This window comes from Puma concolor, chromosome B3 (assembly GCF_028749965.1).
Source record: "Puma concolor isolate L17-30 chromosome B3, mPumCon1.1.hap2, whole genome shotgun sequence".
Lineage (NCBI taxonomy): Eukaryota > Metazoa > Chordata > Mammalia > Carnivora > Felidae > Puma > Puma concolor.
In genome coordinates this window covers 95152388-95174968 of record NC_141672.1, presented here as the reverse complement: position 1 = coordinate 95174968, position 22581 = coordinate 95152388, and the positions used below count along the sequence as shown (strand labels likewise).

General features: G+C 39.5%; 1 protein-coding gene across 4 annotated transcripts in view; it reads left to right on the top strand.

Moving 5' to 3' along the window:
- The window catches only part of ATP8B4 (ATPase phospholipid transporting 8B4 (putative)), a 285304-nt gene that overhangs the window by 21920 nt on the left and 240803 nt on the right, over window positions 1–22581 (top strand). For 2 of the 4 annotated variants that reach the window (XM_086710646.1, XM_086710645.1), the window contains exon 2: window positions 14543–14611. In XM_086710646.1, coding sequence (XP_086566772.1) covers window positions 14584–14611 — 28 coding nt within the window. In that variant the 5' untranslated portion in view covers window positions 14543–14583. Of the gene's footprint in view, window positions 1–2512; window positions 2808–2860; window positions 3015–14542; window positions 14612–22581 lie in introns of those variants that run through there. The other 2 variants (XM_086710643.1, XM_086710644.1) reach the window with 2 other exon arrangements.

Here is a 22581-nt window from a genome sequence, read left to right as displayed (position 1 = left end):
GAGTGGTCTGGGCAGAGATGCCATGGTGGGGATGTGCAGTTGATGTTTAGGTAAAGGAGAGGGGTCCTGATACATTAGGACAGAGGATCTAGTTTGGAGATTGTAGGGTTAAATTTGGAAAGATAAACAGAAAGCCAAGAAGAAAAGGAGAGTTCTGTGCTTTCCTTCTTTTTTAAGTTGCTTTTTGACTCATTAACTTATCAGGTGATAGGGAGGATCATCCCTTGCTCCTTCATTGGTCTGCTGTTAGGGAAACAACCATATATCTTAAGATGCTCCCTGTAAACAAAAACACTGTCTTCTAAGAGCTCCATTTTTATTGGTGGGCATACAAGCTCCTTGTAAAAAAATGTAAGCAGTACTTTTGGGGTACCTGGGTGGCTCATTCAGTTAAGCATTCAACTCTTGATTTTGGCTCAGGCCATCATCTCACAGTTCATGGGATCGAGCCCCACGTTGGGCTCCATGCTGATAGCACTGAGCCTGCTCAGAGGTCTCTCCCTCTCTCTCTGTCCTTCCCCTGCTTGTGTGCACACACACTCTCTCTCAAGATAAATAAACGAACTTTAAAAGAATTTAAAAAAATGTAAGCAGTACTTTTGTAAGAAACAATGACATAGTTCCACCAGGACCCACCAGCCCCTCCACCCCCATGCCATTTTTCGGAAGTAACTACCATTAAATATTTCTTCTTGTTTATCCTTCCTGATTTATTAGGTCAACAAATATTCATTGAATTCCTATTATGGGCATAGGGTATACAACAGTGAATGGAAGTCCCTGCTCTCAAGGAGCTTCTATTTTATTGGGAAGAAACAGGCAGTAAACAGCAAGCATGTTTAAAATATTTTAGCCAAAATTTTTATCCCATGCATACTCTTGCAACTTGCTCTTTCCGCTTGACTGTGGCTCTTGGACATCTTTCCATGTCAGTGTAAAGAGGCCTATCTCTTTAACTGGTACTCACTAATATTTATTGAGCATCTGCTGTGCCTCAGGCACTGTCTTGGTCACAGCAATTCCCTACAGGAAGTACTATAATTTTCACCTGACTACAGGTGAGGGACCAAGGCCAAGAGAGGTTTGGGAACTTGCTCAAAGTCACCTGGCTAGTCGCTGGTGGAGGCAGACCTGAGCCCAGACCATCTGATGGTTCACTCCAGTTCTTCTCCCCCTTGATGGCTGCATAGTACTCCATTGTATGGATGTTCCTTCACTTATTTGGCCAGTCCTCTATTTTTAAGCCATTTTTAGTTTTTTCCTATCACAGATAGTGCTATAATGAACATTTTACACACTTGTTTACATGTGTTTATGATCATCTGTAAGTTTAATTCCTAAGAGATGGAAAAATACACATTTCTGTATTTGATAGACACTACTTAGTTTCCCTTTAAAATTATTTTACCAACTTCTCCACCAACATTCTAGGAGAAGGTGCTGATTTCTTTATAGCTTATTCAACAAAGGGAGTTGCCAAGGGTATAGGAGTTGCTAATACAGTAGGTTAAAAAAATGGTATAGAAATTACACTTAAAAACCTTTTTTATTTTTTATTTATTTTTTAAATGTTTATTTTTGAGACAGTGGTGGGGGAAGGGCAGAGAGACAGGAGGGGTCAGAGGATCCAAAGTGGGCTCTGTGCTGTCATCAGAGAGCCCAAGGCGGGGCTTGAACCCACAAACCATGAGATCATGACCTGAGCTGAAGTTGGACGCTCAACTGACTGAGCCACCCGGGTGTCCCAAAACATTTTTTAAAAAGTCTTTCATTTTAAATATCTTGAAGAAATGATTACTTCCTCTTATAGGCTGTTCTTGGTTCTTTTTATCATGCAAGGGAGAAAGCCACCACTCTTGTTTCAAGAAATCTGCAGTTTCTTGTGACTAGGGGTGGGAGGAGGGCTTGGCAGGGAACAGTCCTTCCTTTTTCTCTGATCTGGCTCTCTCTGGAGGCCTGAGGGCTCAGTACCAGGATTGGCCAGGAGAGTGGATTGATATGTACAGGGAATCAACTTGCTCTGGTTATAGAGACATTAAAATATATTTGGTTTCAGTGTTTAACTGAAAATCTGATGCAACTTCTAGAGAACCCATAAATGGCTTGAGACACACTTAAGACATAATCCTTTTAAAAATAGACCAAAATATTTTGTTTTCATCTAATCCCATCTTAAAAACAGGAGCCCCCTTAAAGGGATTCTAAACTAAAAAGTTTGACTCCATTTCGTATGTGCATTTGTTCTTTGGCATCCTCAGAGTTAATTGTTTGCTTTACTCAGAGTTGAAATTGAGGATGTTTGGAAAGAAATGTCTTCATTCTTTGTATTAAATGTTGCTTGAGTGTGCTTAGCTTTCATCCATGTGAGAGTGAAACTCCCCTTGCAATGATTTTTTAAAAATGCTAATTCCTTCATCTCTGGGAAAAACAGGTAGGAGCTCTAAAGATGTTTGCTAATTTCCTTCACTTGAGGGCTCATACAAGTTTGGTAAGCAGAAGTGATAACTGTGACTTCTTCCCTTGTCCGCTTCCATCCTACTGAACACTGGGTTCCCACAGAGGAAGCCATCCTGCTGAAGTCAGCCTCTAGGGAGCTTCCTTTTGTTTCTTCAAGATTAACCAGTTCTGCCCTGGCAGCAGTAGCAGGCAACTCTGGAAGGAGAGGCTCTTCTGGGCTTTTGGTATTTTTCCAAGGAGTGTTTTTTCTCCCCCAATTCCTCACTGGTAGTGAAGCTGCTTTCCTACAACGCTGCCTTCTTCAGATGAGATGCTGATTCTGATCTGCCATCTAGCAGCTTCCGGTAGCGGTAAGTGGTCAAGAGTGTTTTTCCGGGAGTTGATCTCAGGTTCTCAAGAATGTCCTCTAGAGACCCAGTTTGTTTTCTGTGTAATTGCTAGAGCCTTCAGAATAGCTTTGCTTTTCTCACTGTTCTCATTGCATGGTCATGGAATGGGTACCTGTTTGATCTCCCTGCACCCTCCCTTTTGGGAGAGAGGGTTAGGTCCAGGCTGAGGTGAGTTTGTGGGGAGCATTCAAGGGTTGGTGAAGCCAAGAGGAGAGTTAGCTCAGGGCTGACTAGGGCTTTCTGTTTCTGTTTTCTAGGTTGCTCTTTTGATCTTTTCATCTTCTGGTGTGGTTGAGGTTTAGCAAAAGTCTTCATTTTTCTCTAACTAAAAATACTTTAGAAACTAGTTTGGTGTGAGAAATAGGACGTCTGCTTTATTTCCCTTTTCAAATTTTTATTCAGTTAGCATCACCTATTAAATGGCTGATGGGAGTAGCATCAGTGTCCATTTCTTCTTGGCTTGTGGGTGTTTGTCACTTCCTTTGGGAGTAGTTGGTTTCATTTTTTTGAAGGGGTTTGTATCTAGTTCCCCTATTCAAGGTATTGTTTATTCTATGACCAATTCATGCTTTAAACATGAACAGTTTACTAAAATACTCTCTGAGGCTGGAGTGGTATGTTTTTAGTGCTGAGATTTGTCTGAACTGAGAAATCGATACTTCTAGCTGTTTGGTTGACAGATGTGAGAGTTTCTCAGGTCCCTGGTTAATAATTTGCTGTTTTGAAAATAAAGGAAACTGGTGAGAAACAATAATTGGGGGCTGAAGGCTTATTAGAAAGGAAATGAAGAAATATAGGATCATATGTGGAATTAACAACATCTCTCTTCACGAATGGCCACCTTTGTTCAGGTGTTGTTCTGTGCTAGTCTTTGCATTTACTGAAATGTAAATTCAGAGTGATTTTTAAAAACCTATATTTATCTGTCTTGTGCTTTTATATTGTTCCATCATGCATGCATCTTCAAAAATGAGGGATCAAGTAATTTTTGTGCCCCTGGGGGATTTTTTGTGCACAGGAGGATTCTATTTTGTTTTTACATGGTAAATTGGAAATTTCCATTTAGTAGGAAAAGACTTCACTTTTTGTTTCAAAGTAAATTATAATTGTAGCTTTCCTAGAAATAAAACTTCTTAATGGGTGCATTCTAGATGCTTGCATTGCGTGTACAAGAATTAGATGCTGGTATTTGTTTTCAGGATTTCTTACAAAAAGGTGTCAAAGAGGGGCCCTGGGTTGCTCAGTCGATTGAGCGTCCGACTTCAGCTCAGGTCATGATCTCACAGCTGGTGAGTTCGAGCCCCATGTCAGGCTCTGTGCTGACAGCTCAGAGCCTGGAGCCTGCTTCAAATTCTGACTTCCTCTCTGCCCCAACCCACTTGCATCCTGTCTCTGTCTCTCTCAAAAATAAACATTAAAAAAAAAGGTGTCAAAGAAAATAGTAACCTGCAAGTGTTCCACATACCTATAGACTTACTTGACTTTTTAGCAATATTAAATATTTTTCAAATAGTAATTTCTGATTAAATAGTAAATGCAAATACTAAATATATTGGTCATTGCATTTTTGGAGATTTTTTCCCCTTTCTTTCCTTTCTCCTTTTCTTTAGTCAGCTCAAGCTTGTCGAGCACCTGCACTATGTCAGGCTCTGTGCTGGATGTCCAGAGAAGATGCCACAGTAGGAAAGGCTGAGCATTTTATTTTGATATATCCTTCTCTGACTCTTCTTTTCAAGTTGAGTGTTCCCTAGGACCTGTCCTTGTCCTTGTATTGACTCATCCTCATCCTCTGTCCTCTCCTCACTTCTTTTTATTCTTGTTCTGAGTGAGATCATTCATTTCCCATGACTTCAATGCTTTAATGTATGTTGATGATTCCATGTCTACAAATCTGTCTTTTGTCTTTAGTGCTGAGGATGTTTTCAAAGATAAAGAGGAATTTCAAGCCTGATGTGTTCAAACTGAATGTATTATTCTCCCATCCCAATTCCTGCTCCTTTGTTTTCTCTTCCTTCTCTTTTCCCTGCTGTACTAATGGCACCTCTGTCCCCTCATTGTCCTGAGCCAAAAACCCTAGAAGTCATCTGAGGTTCTTCTTTGTCCTGTATGCCAACATAGGGGCCATTTATAAACTCTGTCAATTCAACTGCAGAAACATTTCTAGAATCTGGCTCCACTTGCCTATTGTTACTGCTTCTCCACCTCTCTCCATGCCAGGCCATGCTGTGAGCATAACCTTCCTAAAAGTGCCGACAGCATGCACTTGCATAGGGAGAACCAAGAGAGTAATGACAGTGGACAATGGAGCCCAGATTATAACCGTATCATTCTCTAAAAATCTCTTCTTCCTCCCCATTACCTGCAGGATTAACCATGGGTCTTGAACATAGCCCTGTTCTGTGTCACCTGACCTATCAAATGGGGATGATGATAGTCCCCACCTATATAGTTTTGGTGAGGATAAAATGAGATGATACATGGCAAGTACTTAGCACAAGATCAAGTACCCAGTGAATAGTAATGATGGTGGCAATGATGAAGGTGATCACTTCTTTCAGAATCCATCTCTAATCTACCTTTCCAGCTCCATCACCCTAAAATCTCATTGCCATGACTGTCACTACTTCCCCAACCTTCTCTTCCCTTTCACAGTACTGGATCTTTTCACATGCTCTTCCTTTGGCCTCTTTACCTCATTTTGCTGAGCAAACTCTTTCCTTTTCAAAAAGATTCAACTCAGAATTACTCTCTGTGAGGTCTTAGCTGACTGCACAAAACAGGCTTGGTGGCTCCCTTTCCTCTGCCTCCATGGTGCTCAGTCCTTCCTTCCATCACAGCCCAGAACTTGCCATTCTAATGGTCTGTGTATCTGTTTTCATCTTCCCCAGACTACAGGCTTTGGAAGGGATAGAGGTAGGAACTAATGATCCTTACCTCCATCTACTGAGCCCCGGTTTGACATAGAATAGGCACCCATAAGTGTTTGGTGATTGAATACCCATAGGGATGACTCTCAAATTTGATAGGAGGTTTTCTACTTGTGGAGAGTTAAACATACAGTTAAGAAAAGAAAAAGCTTTCCCTCTCTTGAGTACTAACTTTGTAGCAGGAGGCACTGTGCTAAATTCTTTACGGGCATGCCTAGTGATCCAGTGAGTTACTCTAACTGTCCCTGTTTGCAGATGAGAACACCAGGCTTAGAAGAGAGGGAACTTGCTGGAGGCTTTGAAGGTGGCAGGACCAAGCTCTGGCTGTCTGACTTGCAAACTGGTGGAAGGAAAGGGAAGTGAGAGGGGAAGGAAGATGACTAAGCCAAAGCAGGCATGTTTGTTAGAGAAAGGCAGCATGAGAAGGGCAGAAATGCACTAGAGAAGGCAGCAAGAGCAGGCTAGGAAAGGAGAAAGGAAAGTGAAAAAGAAACAAGGAGAGCAAGGGAAAAAATGAACAGGGGATAAACAAGAGGAGGAAGGGAAGCAGGATTCCCACTGCTTCAGAATTTTGTGGCCAGGGAACAGCTGCATGCCTAATGGAACATAAACAGACTGCAGTGTTGACATGACAACTCACAACAAAATCTAATCTACATTATACAAGAAATAGAATAATTTATTGTTAGGCCATGGTAATTAGATGTAATTGCTAAGCAGTTTAGAAATTTGGCTGTACAGCCATCACTTACACACACACACACACACACACACACACACACACACACACACACACAGAGGCATGCACACACACTCACTGGCTTAAATTGTGTTCACTTTTGTCCAGTGTGGACACTTGGCAAGTGACTGTGGCTGTTGGCAGCTGTCACTGACACTAAATATGATCAAAACATTATCTACACCTCCCACCCACTATCACACTCAAAGCTGTACCCATGTAGGAAAGAAGCACAGTCTTACTCCTTATCCTTCGCTGATGTCCCCTCCCAAGGCTGGGATTTCCCTGTTGCACCAGGATTTCCCTTTCCTGAGTCTTCTCCCTGTGCTTCTGCCTCACCTCCCTTATCCCTCGGGGGCCTGGTCCCAGGGGATATTCTTGGGCTGGTAGGCAGGGTTGCCAGCAGATATGACCCCAAGGTCACCTTGTCCAGGGGTGGGAGGATTCACTGAGGCTTTGCTTTTTTGCCTTTGGGGACCTGGAGGCAGAGAAAGGAAAGGGAAAAGGGTAGGACCAGAGAAGATGGAGGGCAGCAGGAGGAGGGAAAGGGCTAGTGCCCTAATTCTGCCCTCCTAGCTTCCCATCCTCAGATGCCACTATTGTTCAGGCAAGAGGGCTTTTCAAGGTTTTCCTGTGCCCACCCTGGTGCTGGCCACCCTGGTGCTGGTCAGTCCCCCCCTCCCTTCCACTCTTGGTTGGGTTAGTCCTCAGAGACCAGGTGAATGGGGTTGGGAAATAAGTGACTGAGTGAAAAACCTGAAGGAAAGTTAGGGAAACAGGAAAGGGAAGCTGGGAGACTGAAAGAGGGAAAAAGGGAGGTAGTAGTAGAACAGACAAATAGGAGGAGGGGAGGGAACATGTTTTATGGAGTGAACCATATATGCGTATATATTTAACCTCACAACAGCTCTAGGAGGAAGGCATTATTGTCTATTTTACAGATTCAAAGGTTTAGTCTTAGGAAGGGTAAGTGACTTGGTCAAAGTAACACTAGATACAAAGTAGCTGAGCTGGGATTGGAATCCTATTATCCTAAAAGTCTCTTCCATATAGTACAGTGTTTCCAAAGAAGACGAGAAAGCGGAGTTGGGGAGGGCAGAAGGAAAGCTCACCAGAAGAGAATGGAGAATAGAGGGAGAAGAGGACAGGAGGTCCTCACAAGGGGTGAGGTCTGGGATTGGGCTTGTTGAAGCTGTATGGGTCCTTTCTCCCTTGGCTCCATGTCCTGAGAACTGGAGAGAACCCACTGTGCTCAGAGGAGGTAGAGGACTCCCCCTGGGGGGCACTCTGGTTCCTCTCAAGACCCTGAGATGAAGACAGGCAGGGATGGGCTCACCTGGGCAGTGCTCTGGGTAAGGAAGGAGAAGCTGCCAGGAATCTGCCCCATCTTGTTCTCCTGGTTTCCAGTGCTCCTGTCTTTTCCTCAACTGCCTTGGCTCCTTTCTTTTCCCTTTATTTTTCTATCTCCTCCAATTCCTTTGCATTTCTGTCATTCTACCTTGTATTCTCTTTTCTTTTTCTTTCTCCCTTTCTTTCTTTCTTTCTTTCTTTCTTTCTTTCTTTCTTTCTTTCTTTCTTTCTTCTTTCTCTTTCTTTCTTTCTTTCTTTCTTTCTTTCTTTCTTTCTTTCTTTCTTTCTTTCTCTTGAAAGAGAGGGGGAGAGAGAAAGAACAAGTGGGGGAAGGGCAGAGAGAGAGGGAGAGAGAGAATCCTAAGCAGGCTCTGTGCTGTCAGCACGGAGCCTGGTGGCGGGCTCCATCTCAGATGACCTGAGCCAAAGTTGGATGTTTAACCGACTGAGCCACCCAGGTACCCCTCTATCTCGAGTTTTCAATCTTTCTCTTCCCACTGTTTTCCCTCCCCTCAGTTTATTCACAGGGCTGTTCCCTCCCACCACAAACACATCTTTTCTTTAAAGATTTCTTATCCATTCACACTTATCTGCTTTGTTTTATTGTAGAATGTCCTGAAGGAAGTTAGACTCACTGTGCTCATTTAATCCTAATGTTTATGTAGATACTTTGACAGAGAAAGTTCAGAGGGTGCCTTCAAGATAACTAATATCTAATGAGCCTTTTCATCATGTGCCCCCATTCCCAACAGTCCAACCAGTAGGTTCTGAGGCTTACAGAGTATATTTGCCCTGCATTCTGTAATGAGTTAGTGGAAAAAGCAGGGATCCAAGGTTAGCCTGTTTGACTCTAAAGGACAAGCTTCCAACCACCACATCCTGCTGCCCCTTAAGCAGGTCAGTGGTCTGGCTATTCCCTTGGAGGCCTCTTGATGAGTTTATTGCATTCAGAACGGGTTGTTTGTCCTGTAGGTTTTTGACCACAATTGAACAGCATACCAAAACCAGATTTATCTTTCTGAGTTACACTAATACTAGCTCGGGAGACTGGTAATATAAAATAAAAATGACAATTGAGAACGTGTAGTATAACTGTCAGGAGGACCAGAATGTTCATTTCAGCATGCATGACTAGTGTACTCTTTCCCTGTAGGCAGACTTCTGTGGGAAAGCAAGTTATTATCAGCAGGTGGCTTGGTGATCATGGAATTGGAGCATAGGGAATTAACTGTAATAACTTGATTGTTGAATGACCTCATATCATTAAAGGGAATCTCCATTTGAATCCTTTGTTTAAAATGTTGAGTCACCTGCACTCAAGTGTACCCATTTTCACTATAAGTAGAGACCTTGTGGAATCATATTATGGACAGGATGCTCTCCTTTGCATACAGCTGTTGAAGTAGCATTCCTAACTTGGATGTCTTGTTATTGCCCTCAGTCTCAAGGTGTTTGAAACCAACTCTTTATTTTCCCTGAACAAACTAGAGTCTTCTTTGGACTTTGTTATTTTTCCATTAGAAGAGTTATTTTCTGTAACCAAGATTCAAAACCTGAACTGGAGGGGCGCCTGGGTGGCGCAGTCGGTTAAGCATCCGACTTCAGCCAGGTCACGATCTCGCGGTCCGTGAGTTTGAGCCCCGCGTCGGGCTCTGGGCTGATGGCTCAGAGCCTGGAGCCTGTTTCCGATTCTGTGTCTCCCTCTCTCTCTGCCCCTCCCCCGTTCATGCTCTGTCTCTCTCTGTCCCAAAAATAAATAAACGTTGAAAAAAAAAAAAATTTAAAACCTGAACTGGAAATGTAAAAAAAAAAAAAAAAATCCTTTATGCAAGTATAACTTGCAATGTTTTCAAAACAAAGAGTAGTCATTGCCTTTGAAAATGAATTAATATACATAAAAACCCTTAGCTATTACTTAGCTGTTAGCTACTCCTTCCTCTGTCTTTCTCTTTTCCCATCTCTCTTTTTTGTAACCCCCTCCCCCCCATCACTTTCACACAAGGAAACCACCATTTTAATTACTTGCATAAGATGAAACCAAGAATTAAATAAGACCTACCAGCAGCTTTCGTTTTTCCATTTCCTCTATTTTGGGGTGACATCAAAAGCAAGGAATGTATGCATGTAAATGAATACTATTTGCTTCAGTACTTGGAAATGGTTGAATTTCAGAATCCTGAGTTCCTACTTCTAGAGCTAGATTTCACGTTAGCAAACCTTTTCTCCCACCTGATTGGTTTATTTCCTTAGACCTTAATTGCTCCAAAAGTTCAACAAAAGATGACTTTATTTCCTCTGACATCTTTTGGAACTGGAGTGTCAGCTGGGTATTTTGTTGAGTTGATAAATGTCCAAGAATGACAGCACTAAATTTCACTTCCTGAAAGTTAAACTAGCATCTGGTGTATTAGCGTGAATCCTCCATTAAGTGTGCCTGGAATTGGTGCTGTTAGAAGGAAAATATTGGATTGGAGGCAATATGGGCCTGAAGGTCAGTTCTTAACTTTTCATTATAACTTTATGTCTTAGGGAGTGAGAACACTTGAAGAAGGTCATTAATAAGAAATAACTTTCACAAATCGTATGGAAATATTAATTCATACAATAGTGATCATATTATCATCGTGGATGAATTATTCAGTAGAGAATATTTTCTACGAGAGCCAAAACAGCTAAAATTTACAAAATAAATTTATTCAGTACCTTTAAAATAAAAGGTTTTGAAGACACTTTGGAAGGTGATATTAGAGAAATTAAAAATGAAATAGCTGCCATTTGCAACTATGTGGATAGAACTAGAGGGTATTATGCTAAGTGAAATTAGTCAGAGAAAGACAAATATTGTATGACTTCGCCCAAGTGAGGACTTTAAGACACAGAACAGATGAACACAAGGGAAGTGAAGCAAAAATGATATAAAAACAGGGAGGGGGACAAAACATAAGAGACTCAAATATGGAGAACAAACAGAGGGTTACTAGAGGGGTTGTGGGAGGGTAGATGGGCTAAATAGGTAAGGCGCATCAAGGAATCTACCCCCAAAATCATTGTTGCACTATCTGCTAACTAACTTGGATGTAAATTAAAAAAATAATAATAAAAAAATAAAGTAACGGAATAAAAACAAAATCAAACAAAAAAAATGAAATAGCTGTATGGCTTAGAGGTAGTTTTAGGAAGAATATGGTATTGCTTTATGTTTGCTTGATTAGGAGCTTTTAAAATGAGAAGTACTTACAGAAGGATCTAAAAGAAGAGAGGGGAGGGGTGATATCACATATATATATTTTTTAGTTACCTTTATATTATATATTCATCTTTTGAAATGGGTATCTGTTAGTATTAATCCCTCAAAGCACTGTAGCAAATCATTAAGAAGAAAAAATAAGCTGGCCAGTGGCCAGTACTCTTATTAACTTCCTGAGAGATTGAATTTCTTTCTTCTGCTTGCATTCTAATTGCCACCTGTCAGGGTGTAGAGTCCCTTTTGCCATCTTGCTTAAAGAATCATTATTCCTTTCACCTGCTCCAGGGACTCTGAGCCCATGAAAACACAACACATTTGACATAGTCCCCAGAGAGAATTTTAAAGCCCTAACAAGTTAGCTTAGAACTTGCAGATGAGCCTTAACCATCTGGCCAGATGGGGCCACCAGATCCAGATATCATTGTCACAGAATCCATGAGTTCAAGACATGAGCTGAGATCAAGACTCAGACACTTAACTCACTGAGCTATCCAGGCACCCCTGTTGTGACTATTTTTTAGAACAAAGATATTCATTCTTCAATGAAAACCCACTTTTTCATTCTTCAGTGAAAACCTATTATTTCTTGTAGGAAGGCCCTACCTCAAAACATCCTTTCAGTGCCTTTCTTTCTTTCTTTCTTTCTTTCTTTCTTTCTTTCTTTCTTTCTTTCTTTCTCTCTCTCTCTCTCTCTCTCTCTCTCTCTTCTCTCTCTCTTTCGAGTGCTTCCTTTTGTTCTCTTCCCTAAGCTTTGCTAATTTCTCTTCTTTCTTGTGTTCTTCAGTTTGCCTGCAACACTATTCCTATTGCTAAGCAAGTATTGTTCATCCTTTGACAATTTTCCTAGGCTGGAGATGGGGGTATAAAAGAGGATGGGGTCTGGCCAGAAAGAAGAAGTTGATGACAAGAAAGGCATGGTGGTCCCCAGCTTGGGAAGGTCTAAGACATTCTAGAACATGGGGCTGGGTCCTGGGAAGGGATAGTTGCTAAAAGGGAAGTGTCTTTACACTTATTGTGGTGAACATTGAGTAATGTATAGAATTGAGAAATCAATATGTGGTATACTTGAAACTAATATAACATTGTATGTTAATTATACTTGAATAAAAAAATTAGACAAGGGAAGCGCCTTCTTGTGTCTGAAAGCCCTTGGTCCATTCCTAATAGAAATTGAAGACATCATTCATTCTTTCATTTATCAAATATTTATTAAGCATTACTATATGCCAGTCAAGCATTAGAGGCTAGAAATACAACTGTGGACCTGACTGATGAAGTCCCTGCCCTACTGGAGTTTGTGGACTGAGGATATAGCCAATATAATGTAGTAGGAGATTATGTTCTAGAGTGATAGGGGCTCTGAAATGGGAACTTTTAGATTACATGAGAGCACATAGTGGTGCTTCTATCTCTGATTTGGGGGATCAGAGAGGCCTCATAGAGGAAGTGATGTATGAATTGATATTGGAAATATAAGTAGGAGTTAGTCTGGTTAAGAGATTGGATGGAGTTAGGTGGCTATAGGCAAAGGGAAGAGCATGTGCTGGGCTCCTAGCTGGAAATAAGCTGAACTGGGTATTTCTGGAGTATAAACATGAGGGGATGCAAGGAGGAGAGGGGGCTATGAGGAGAAATCAGGCTAGAAAAATGAACAGGGACATCCAAGGAGTCATGTTAGAATTTGGCCTTTCTTTTCTTTTTTTAAATGTGTATTTATTTTGAGAGAGAAAGAGCGAGCACACGAGTGAACATGTGCACACGAGTGAGTGGGGGAGGGGCAGAGATAGAGGGAGAGAAAGAATCCCAAGCAGGGTCTGCACTGTCAGCATGGAGCCCTATGTGGTACTCTATCACATGAACTGTGAGCTCATTTCCTGAGCCGAAACCAAGAGTCAGACGCTTAACCCACTGAGCCACCCAGGCTCCCCTTGGTCTTTTTTTTTTCCGCTAAGGCCATCGGGAAGTGATTGGGGTTTTTTGTCAGGGCTGTCACAGATGTCATTTATCTTTTATATCAATGATTGTGCTTCCTTGTGGACCCTGGCCTGTAGGTGGCTAAGGCTGGAGCAGGGAAACCTGTTCTGAGCAATGCAGGGAAAAGCAATCACTGGTCAGCAGGCTTTCCTAGAGGCAGCCAGATGCCTGAGGCTGTGGTGGGGTACATGGCAAGGAGGCAGCAGAGGGCTCATCTAGGGCAGCACAGTTGGTAGAAGGTATGGGGGGAGAAACAGAAGAGTTAGTGATTTACATTTAATATTTAAGGACTTATCCCTACTAGCAGCACCTGGCAGCAGTTGCCCTATTTTCTTAGTAGATTCATCATTTTAATATCTAGTCCCTAGAAAAGCAGTAGGTCTCACAAAATGCCAGTAGTACTATTTGTCAGGCACATTCAGGACTAGGTGTGCCCTCAGCAGGCTGCTGCTTTTCCTGGAGGGGGCAGATGGGAACTTGTGGATCTGGGGGCATGACAGGAAGAAATATTGATGGTTTCAGTCTTTTTAGACTCTGAGAGATATGTATTAGAGCAATAGGCATTGATGAATTTTTTCTGCATCCCCCTGTCTTGTAACTGCTAAGCCATAAGCATTATTGTTCCTTTCCTCTGATCTCTATATGACTGACCAACTTCTTCATGTGTGTTTATTGCATCCTGCCACACTACTTCTTTGAGCTGGAATCAAGGAAGTTGTTTCTCTTTGAAACCGAAAGAACATGTATTCAGCACCTCTGCCTACCCGGTCATGTCTTTGAAATGTTTCCTGGGTTCATTTTCATTTCCACAGTCTATTGGGTTCTAAATGTTTGAAATCCTTTTTTTTCCCCTTTATATATTCATTCTAAATATTTAATAGAGTTTGCCATATGAAGGAAATTAGAACACATGTAGGGAAAAATTGAAAGACAATAACGACATTATTCTGGCTTTTTTTGGGTAACTACCTGGGGAAGACTATGCACAGAATAAATTGAGGAACATTTTTGAGTTGCATTTTGTTTCCCTTGAGCCTGGCCAATAATTTAGGTTCCTGTGTAGCTCCCACAATTTAGCAGTGATTCCCAGTGCTAGCTGTGGGAAGGAGTCATCTAATGACATTTGAATAAAAAGTAGATGCTGTAGCTTTACCCCTGTTATGTTCTGATTCATAGAGTTTGAGATAAATTAGAAAATTTGGCTTAATTTTAATGCCCAATTGAATGGCACATTTGGGCTTACCTTATGTTGTTTCATATAGTGTCTATGATACGAATAGATTATTTTTGTGTAGAATTATTATCTACATAAGATAAATGGAATCTGTTATTTGCGATTTTGTCAGTGATTCCTAGTCATCTATATTTGACAAGGAAGAAAGTTAAAAGGTGTAAACTTATGGTTAATGGGCATTTTTACAAATACTAATGTTGTGTACTTTTCTTGTTTTCTACATAGATCAACTGTTGAACCCTGGTGAAAAATAATCAGCTGCAATAATGTTCTGCAGTAAAAAGAAATCACTTGGTAAGTGTTGAGCTCTTCAGATGACACAAAGTGAATCTGACTTTTAATTTTAATTTTATTATTTTACTTTTTAAACTCATTTCATTTTGTTTTGTAGAGGTGTAATTTATATACAAAAATAGCCAAATCTTAAGTATTCAGTTTGATGAGTTTTGACAATTGTGTGTACACCTGTCTGTACTACCCTAAAACTAGATACAGAAAATTTCTATCACCCCAGAAAGTTCCCTTGTGTTCTTAAAAAAATATTTATTTATTTTAAAGTTTATTTATTCATTTGGAGACAGAGTGATAGAGTGAGTGGGGGAGGGGCAGAAAGAGAGGGCTGGAGAGAGATTCCCCCTTAGGCTTCATACTGTCAGCCAGTGCAGAGCCCGATGCGAGGCTCGAAACCAAGAACCATGAGATCATGTCTTGAGCCAAACTCAAGAGCTGGATGCTTAACTGACTGAGTCACCCAGGTGCCCCCAAATTATTTATTTATTGATTGATTTAAAAATTTTTTTAAAATGTTTATTTATTATTGAGAGACAGAGAGAGACAGAGCATGAATGTGGGAGGGGCAGAGAGAGGAGGAGACACAGAATCCGAAGCAGGCTCCAGGCTCTGAGCTGTCAGCACAGAGACCAATGCTGGGCTCAAACTCACAAACTGCGAGATCATGACCTGAGCCGAAGTTAGATGCTCAATCAACTGAGCTCCCCAGGTGCCCCCCAAATTATTTATTTTTAACTGAAATATAGTTTGCATACAATATTATATTAGTTTCAGGTGTACAGCATAGTGATTTGACATTTATATATATTACAAAATATTCATTGTGGTAAGTGTAATTACCATCTGTCACCATGCAGAATTATTATGGTATTATTTACCATTTTCCCTATGTAACAATTCATATTTCTGTGACTTATTTTATAATTGGAAGTTTGTACTTTTTAACTCTCCCTTCCCTCTGGGGACCACCAGTTCTCTGTATTTATGAGTCTGTTTCTATTTTGCTTTGTTTGTTCATCTGTTTTTTTAGATTCCACATATAAGTAAAATCATACGGTTTTGTCTTCCTCTGTCTGATGTATTTCAGTAAACTTAATACCATCTAGGTCCATTTGTGTTGTCCCAAATGGCAAGATTTCATTCTTTCTAATGACTGAATAGTATTCCAGTGTGTGTGTGTGTGTGTGTGTGTGTGTGTGTGTGTAGCATATCTTTATTCATCTGTTGGTAGGCACTGGGCTGCTTCCATCTTTGCTATTGTAAATAATGCTGCAGTAAACATAGGAGTGCATATGTCTTTTTGAATGAGAGTTTTTGTTTTTTGGGGGTAAATAACCAGAGGTGGAATTGGTGGATGGTATGGTACTTCTATTTTTTTTTTTTTAATGTTTATTTTTGAGAGAGAGAGAGCATGAGTGGGGGGGGGGGGGGGGTGTGCAGAGAGAAATCCAAAGTGGGCTCCGCCCTGATGCAGAGAGCCCAATGCAGAGCTCAAACCCATGAACTGTGAAATCATGATCTGAGCCAAAGTCAGATGCTCAACCAACTGAGCCATCCAGGCACCCCTGGTATTTCTATTTTTAATCTTTTGAGGAAACTCTATATTGTTTTTCATAGTGGTTGTACCAATTGACCTTTCCACAAATAGTACACGAGGGTTCTCTGTTCTCCACATCCTCACCACCACTTCTTATTTCTTGTCTGTTTGATTCTACTGTTCTGACAGATGTGAAGTGCTATCTCATTGTGGTTTTGATTTGCATTTCCCTGATGCTTAGTGACATTGAGCATCTTTTCATGTGTCTGTTGGCCATCTGTATGTCTTTAGAAAAATGTCTGTTCAAGTCCTCTTCCCATTTTTACTTGGATTTTTTTTTATCTCAAGTTGTATGAATTCTTTAAATATTTTGGATGTTAACCCCTTACCAGATATATCATTGACAGATATCTTCTCCCACTCAGTAGGTTGCCTTTTTGTTTTGTTGATGGTTTTCTTCACTGTGCGAAAGCCTTTTAGTTTGATATAGTCCCAATTGTTTATTGTCAGCTGCAAATAGTGACAATTTTACTTCTTCTTTACCAGTTTGAGTGCCTTTAATTTCTTTTTCTTATTTGATTGCTGTGGCTAGGACTTCCAGTACTGTGTTGAATAAAAGTGGCAAGATTGGACATCCTTGTCTTGCTCCTGGTCTTAGAGGAAACATTTTTAGCTTTTCACCACTGAGGATGATGTTAGCTGTGGGTTTGTCATACATGGCCCTTATTATGTTGAGATATGTGCCCTCTATATCCACTTCGCTGAAGTTTTTTTTTTTTATCATGAATGTTAAATTTTGTTGAATGCTTTTTTTGTAACTGTTGAGATGATCATTTGATTTTATCCTTCATTTTTGTTGATGTGGTGTATCACACTGATTGATTTGTGGCTACTGAATCATCCTTGCATCCCTAGAAAATCTTCTAACAACAAGGACATTCTTGTCTACAAGATTGTCACAACACCCAAAAAGTATAACTTTAGTTAATGACATAGATTCTCTTTTTCAATTTCTCCATTTGTCCCTAAAACATACTATCTTTCAGAGCTGGTTTTTATTTTTGGTATAGTATCTAATGGATGTTCACACATTGTGTTTGGCTTTTAGTCCCTTTGTTTTCTTCTAAATTTAGAACAGTTTTTCATTGTATAGAATTTTGGAAAAGTCCAGTCCAACTCCTAAACATATTTGGATTGTACATTTTTGGCACAAATACCATATAGATAATTTGTTTTTTAGTGGACAACTAGTGTTTTTTATGAGTAATGCAACTTTCTGATCTTCCTCACATAGAATTTCATTTTATCGACCAATAGTCATTTCTGTGTAATGAGGCTAAATGTTTTGGCCACACATCTGGGTCTGTATCTTCTCTGGCGTAAATTTTTGGAGAAAGCTGACACCATCCTTTGCATCATCATGATTGGGAATGATGCATCTTTGGGTTATATCAGTTCGTATAGATTTGGTCATAGGTTGGAGAGCTATTATAACCTAAAGTATTCATTTGCTATGTAGTCAGTTAAGAAACATTTTTTGAGCCCCTATGATAGGCTAGGAAGTGCCACTCTTTCTTGACTTTAAGTAGGTTTTTTACAATTCAGTAAAATACATGTATCTTTACACAGTTGTTTACAATAGCAATGATAACTTAAGAATTGTTAAACATTACTACAAGTAGTAAATTTGCCAGAGGATCACAGACTAGAGACCTTCTAATCAACCCGGGGTGGTCAGGGGAAAAAAATCATACAGAAGTGGTATTTTACCTCATTGATATATTTAATGTCTGCAACATTTAGTAAAAATGTATTTGCATTTATGTAAATTTTCACAACATCATCAGGAAGCTTGGGCCATTGGTGATGTATATGAAAATATAACAAGCCCAAACATGGTATTGTGGGGAAACAAAAATTTTGTCATGTTTGCTTTATTGTTTATTATCATCATATTCATATAAATCTCATATTCTTTAAGATGTAAAGAATTCCAGCTAATTGAGTCTATTATCTGTTCTTTTTTTCCTTTTTTTTCGTGTTTGTTTATTTTTGAGAGAGAGAGAGAGTGTGACTGGGGAAGGGGTAGAGAGAGAGAGATAGGGAGACATCGAATCTGAAGATCTGAAGCAGGGTCCAGGGTCTGAGCTGTCAGCACAGAGCCTGATGCAGGGCTCTAACTCAGAGACTGTGAGATCACGACCCAAGCTGAAGTCGGATGCTTAAGCGACTGAGCTACCCAGGTGCCCCTATTTTCTGTTCTTTTTAAAAATTTTAATTCCAGTATAGTTAATGTATAGTTTTATATTTGTTTCACGTATACAGTATAGTGATTCAACAATTGGATACATTACTCAGTGCTCATCCTAAGTGTACTCTTTATCTCCTTCGTCTGTTTCACCCATTCTTCCCCCCTCCCCTCAGGTAACCTTCAGTTCTGTCTAGTTAAAGTCTGTTTTTGGTTTGTCTTTTTCTTTGTTCATTTAAATTTGTTTCTTAAATTCCACATATGAGTGAAATTACCAGGTGTTTATCTTTCTCTGGTTTATTTTACTTAGGATTATACTTTCTGGTTCTACCCATGTCACTGCAAATGGCAGGATACCATTTTTTTTTTATGGCTGAATAATATTCACACACACACACACACACACACACACACACACACACACACACACCATTTCTTCTTTATCCATTCATCTACCAAAGAACACTTGGGCTGCTTCCATAATTTGGCTATTGTAAATATTGCTGCAATAAACAAAGGGGTGCATATATCCCTTCAAATTAGTGTTTTTGTATTTTTTTAAAATTTTTTTTTCAACGTTTATTTATTTTTGGGACAGAGAGAGACAGAGCATGAACGGGCGAGGGGCAGAGAGAGAGGGAGACACAGAATCGGAAACAGGCTCCAGGCTCTGAGCCATCAGCCCAGAGCCCGACGCGGGGCTCGAACTCACGGACCGTGAGATCGTGACCTGGTTGAAGTCGGACGCTTAACCGACTGCGCCACCCAGGCGCCCCAGTGTTTTTGTATTTTTAGTTAAATACCCAATAGTGCAGTTACTGGGTCATAGGGTAATTCTATTTTTAATATTTTGAAGAACCTCCATATTGTTTTCCTCAGTGGCTACACAAGTTTGCATTCCCACCAAACCCACATGAGGTTTCCTTTTCTCCACACTTGTTTTCTTGTGTTTTTGATGTTAGTCATTCTGACAGGTGTGAGGCGCTATCTAATTGTGGTTTTGATTTGGATTTCCCTGATGATGAGTGATGTTGAGCATCTTTTCATGTGTCTGTTGGCCATCTGTATGTCTTCTTTGGAGAAATGTCTGTTCATGTCTTCTGACCATTTTTTAATTGGATTATTTTCATGTTGAGTTGCATAAATTCTTTATATATTTTGGATACTAACCCTTTATCAGATATGTCATTTGCAAATCTCTTCCTCCATTCAGTTGGTTGTCACTTAGTTTTGTTGATTGTTTCTTTTGCTGTGCAGAAGGTTTTTATTTTGATGTAGTCCCAATAGTTAATTTTTGCTTTTGTCTCCCTTGCTTCAGGAGACATATCTAGAAAAATATTGCTACAGCTAATGTCCAGGAAATTACTGCCTGTGCTCTCTTCTTGGATTTTTATGGTTTCAGGCCTCACATTTAGGTCCTTGCTCCATTTTGAGTTTATTTTGTGTATGGTGTGAGAAAGCGGTTCCAGTTTCTTTTTTTTTGCATGTAGTTTCCGGTTTTCCTGACACCATTTATCGAACAGACTTTTTGCCATTTATATTCTTGCCTCCTTTGTTGAAAATTGATTGACCATATAATTGTGGGTTTATTTCTGGGTTTTCTATTCTGTTCCATTGATCTATGTGTCTATGTTTTTTTAAATAAAGTTTATTTGTTTGAGAGAGACAGAGAGAGTGCAAATGGGGGAGGGGCAGACAGAGAGGGAGAATCCGAAGCAGGCTCTGCACTGTCGGAGCAGAACAAGAAATGGGGCTTGAACTCCTGAAACTGTGAGATCATGACCTGAGCCAAAATCAAGAGTTAGATGCTTAACTGACTGAGCCACTCTATGTGTGTATTTTTTGTGCCAGTACCATACTGTTTTGAGTATTATAGCCTTGTGGTATATATTGAAATCTGGGATTGTGATGCCTCCAGTTTTTTTCTTTTTCAAGATTGCTTTGGCCACTTAGGGACATTCCATACAAATTTTAGGATTGGGTGTTCTAGTTCGGGGAAAAATGCTGTTGGTATTTTGATAGAAATTGTATTAAATGTATAGATTTCTTTGGGTGCTATGGACATTTTAACAATATTTGTTCCTCCAAAACATGAGCTTAGAAATTTTTTTCATTTGTTTGTGTTGTCTTTAATTTCTTTCATCAACTTTTTATAGTTTTCAGAGTACAGATCTTTCACCTCCTTGCTTAAGTTTATTCTTAGGTATTTTATTGTATTTGGTGCAATTATAAATGGGACTGTTTTCTTAATTTTTCTATATGCTACTTCATTTGTAGTGTATGGAAATGCTACAGATTTCTGCATGTTGATTTTGTATCCTACATTTTACTGAATTCATTTATTTATGAATTCTAATAGTTCTTTCTGGTAGTTTTTTGGTAGAGTCTTTAAAGGTTTTCTACATACAGTATCATGTCATCTACAAATTGTGGAAGTTTTACTTCTTTACCAATTTGGATAGTTTTGTTTCATGTCTTACTGTTGTGACTAGGACTTGTAGTACTATGTTGAATAAAATTGGAGACAGCGGACCTCCTTGTCTTCTTCCTGATCTTGGACAAAAGCTCTCAGTTTTTCACCATCAAGTATGATGTTAGCTGTGGGTTTTTATTACATTGAGGTATGTTTCCTCTAAACCTAACTTGTTGAGAGGTTTTTTATTTTATTTATTAATCATGAATGGATGCTATACTTTGTCAAATGCTTTTTCTGCATCTATTATAATGATTGTATAATGATTGTTTCTATCCTTTCTTTTACTAATGTGATGTATCACAGTGATTGCTTTGTGGATATTGAACCACCTTTGCATTCTGGGAATAAATCTACTTTATCATGGTGTACAATTTTTCAAATGTATTGTTAAATTTGGTTTGCTAGTATTTTGTTGAGGATTTTTGCATCTATGTTCATCAGAGATATTGGCTTGTAGTTCTCTTTTTTTGTGGTGTCTTTATCTGGTTTTGGTATCAGGGTAATGCTGGCCTCATAGAATGAATTTGGAAACTTTCCTTCCTCTTCTATTTTATGGAATAGTTTGAGAAGAATAGTTACTAACTCCTCTTTAAATGTTAGATAGAATTCACCTGTGAAACTGTCTGATCCTAGACTTTTGTTTTTTGGGAGTTTTTTGACAACTGATTCAATTTTCTTATTGGTAATTGGTCTATTCAAATTTTCTGTTTCTTCCTGATTCAGTTTCGGGAGGTTATATGTTTCTAGGAATGTATCCATTTCTTCTAAGTTGTCCAATTTGTTGGACTCTAATTTTTTCATAATATTCTCTGATAATCTTTTGTATTTCTGTGGTGTCAGTTTTATCTATCTTTTCGAAGAACCAACTCCTGGTTTTGATGTGTTCTATTGTTTTTTTTTTTTTTTTTTAGTTTCTGTTTTGTTTTTCTTCTTTAATCTTTACTATTTCTTTCTTTCTACTTTCTATTTCTAGCTCCTTTAGGTGTGAGGTTAGGTTGTTTAGTTGAGATTTCTTGCTCCTTAAGCAGACCTGTATTGCTGTAAGCATCCCTCCGAGAACAGATTTGCTGCATCGCAAAGATTTTGGACCATTGTGTTTTCATTTACATTTGTTTCCCTGTATTTTTTGATACCCTCTTTGATTATTGACTCATTCATTGTTCAGTAGCATGTTATTTACCTTCAGGTATTCTCTAATCATATTTTTTTTTTCCGGTTAAGTTCTAGTTTCATAGTGTTGTGGTTGGAAAAGATGCATGGTTTGATTGCAATCTTTTTGAATTTCTTGAATCTTTTTTAAAAAAAATAAACGTTTATTCATTTTTGAGAGAGTGAGAATGAGAGCAGGGAAGGAACAGAGATGGGAGGTGGGGGCAGAGGTTCTGAAGTGGGCTCTGCTCTGGCAGCAGCAAACCTGATGCAGGGCTTGAACTCGCGAACCATGAGATCATGACCTGAGCTGAAGTTGGATGCTCAACTGACTTAGCCACCCAGGTGCCCTGAGTCTTGATTTGTGCCTAATATGTGATCTATCTGGAGAATGTTCTATGTGGACTTGACAAGAATGTATATTCTACTGTTTTAGAATGGAATGTTCTGAATATATGTTAGATACATGTGGTCCAGTGTATCATTCAAAGCCATTCTTTCCTTGTTGATTTTCTGCTTGCATCATCTGTCCATTGGTGTAAGTGGGGTGTTAAAATCCCCTA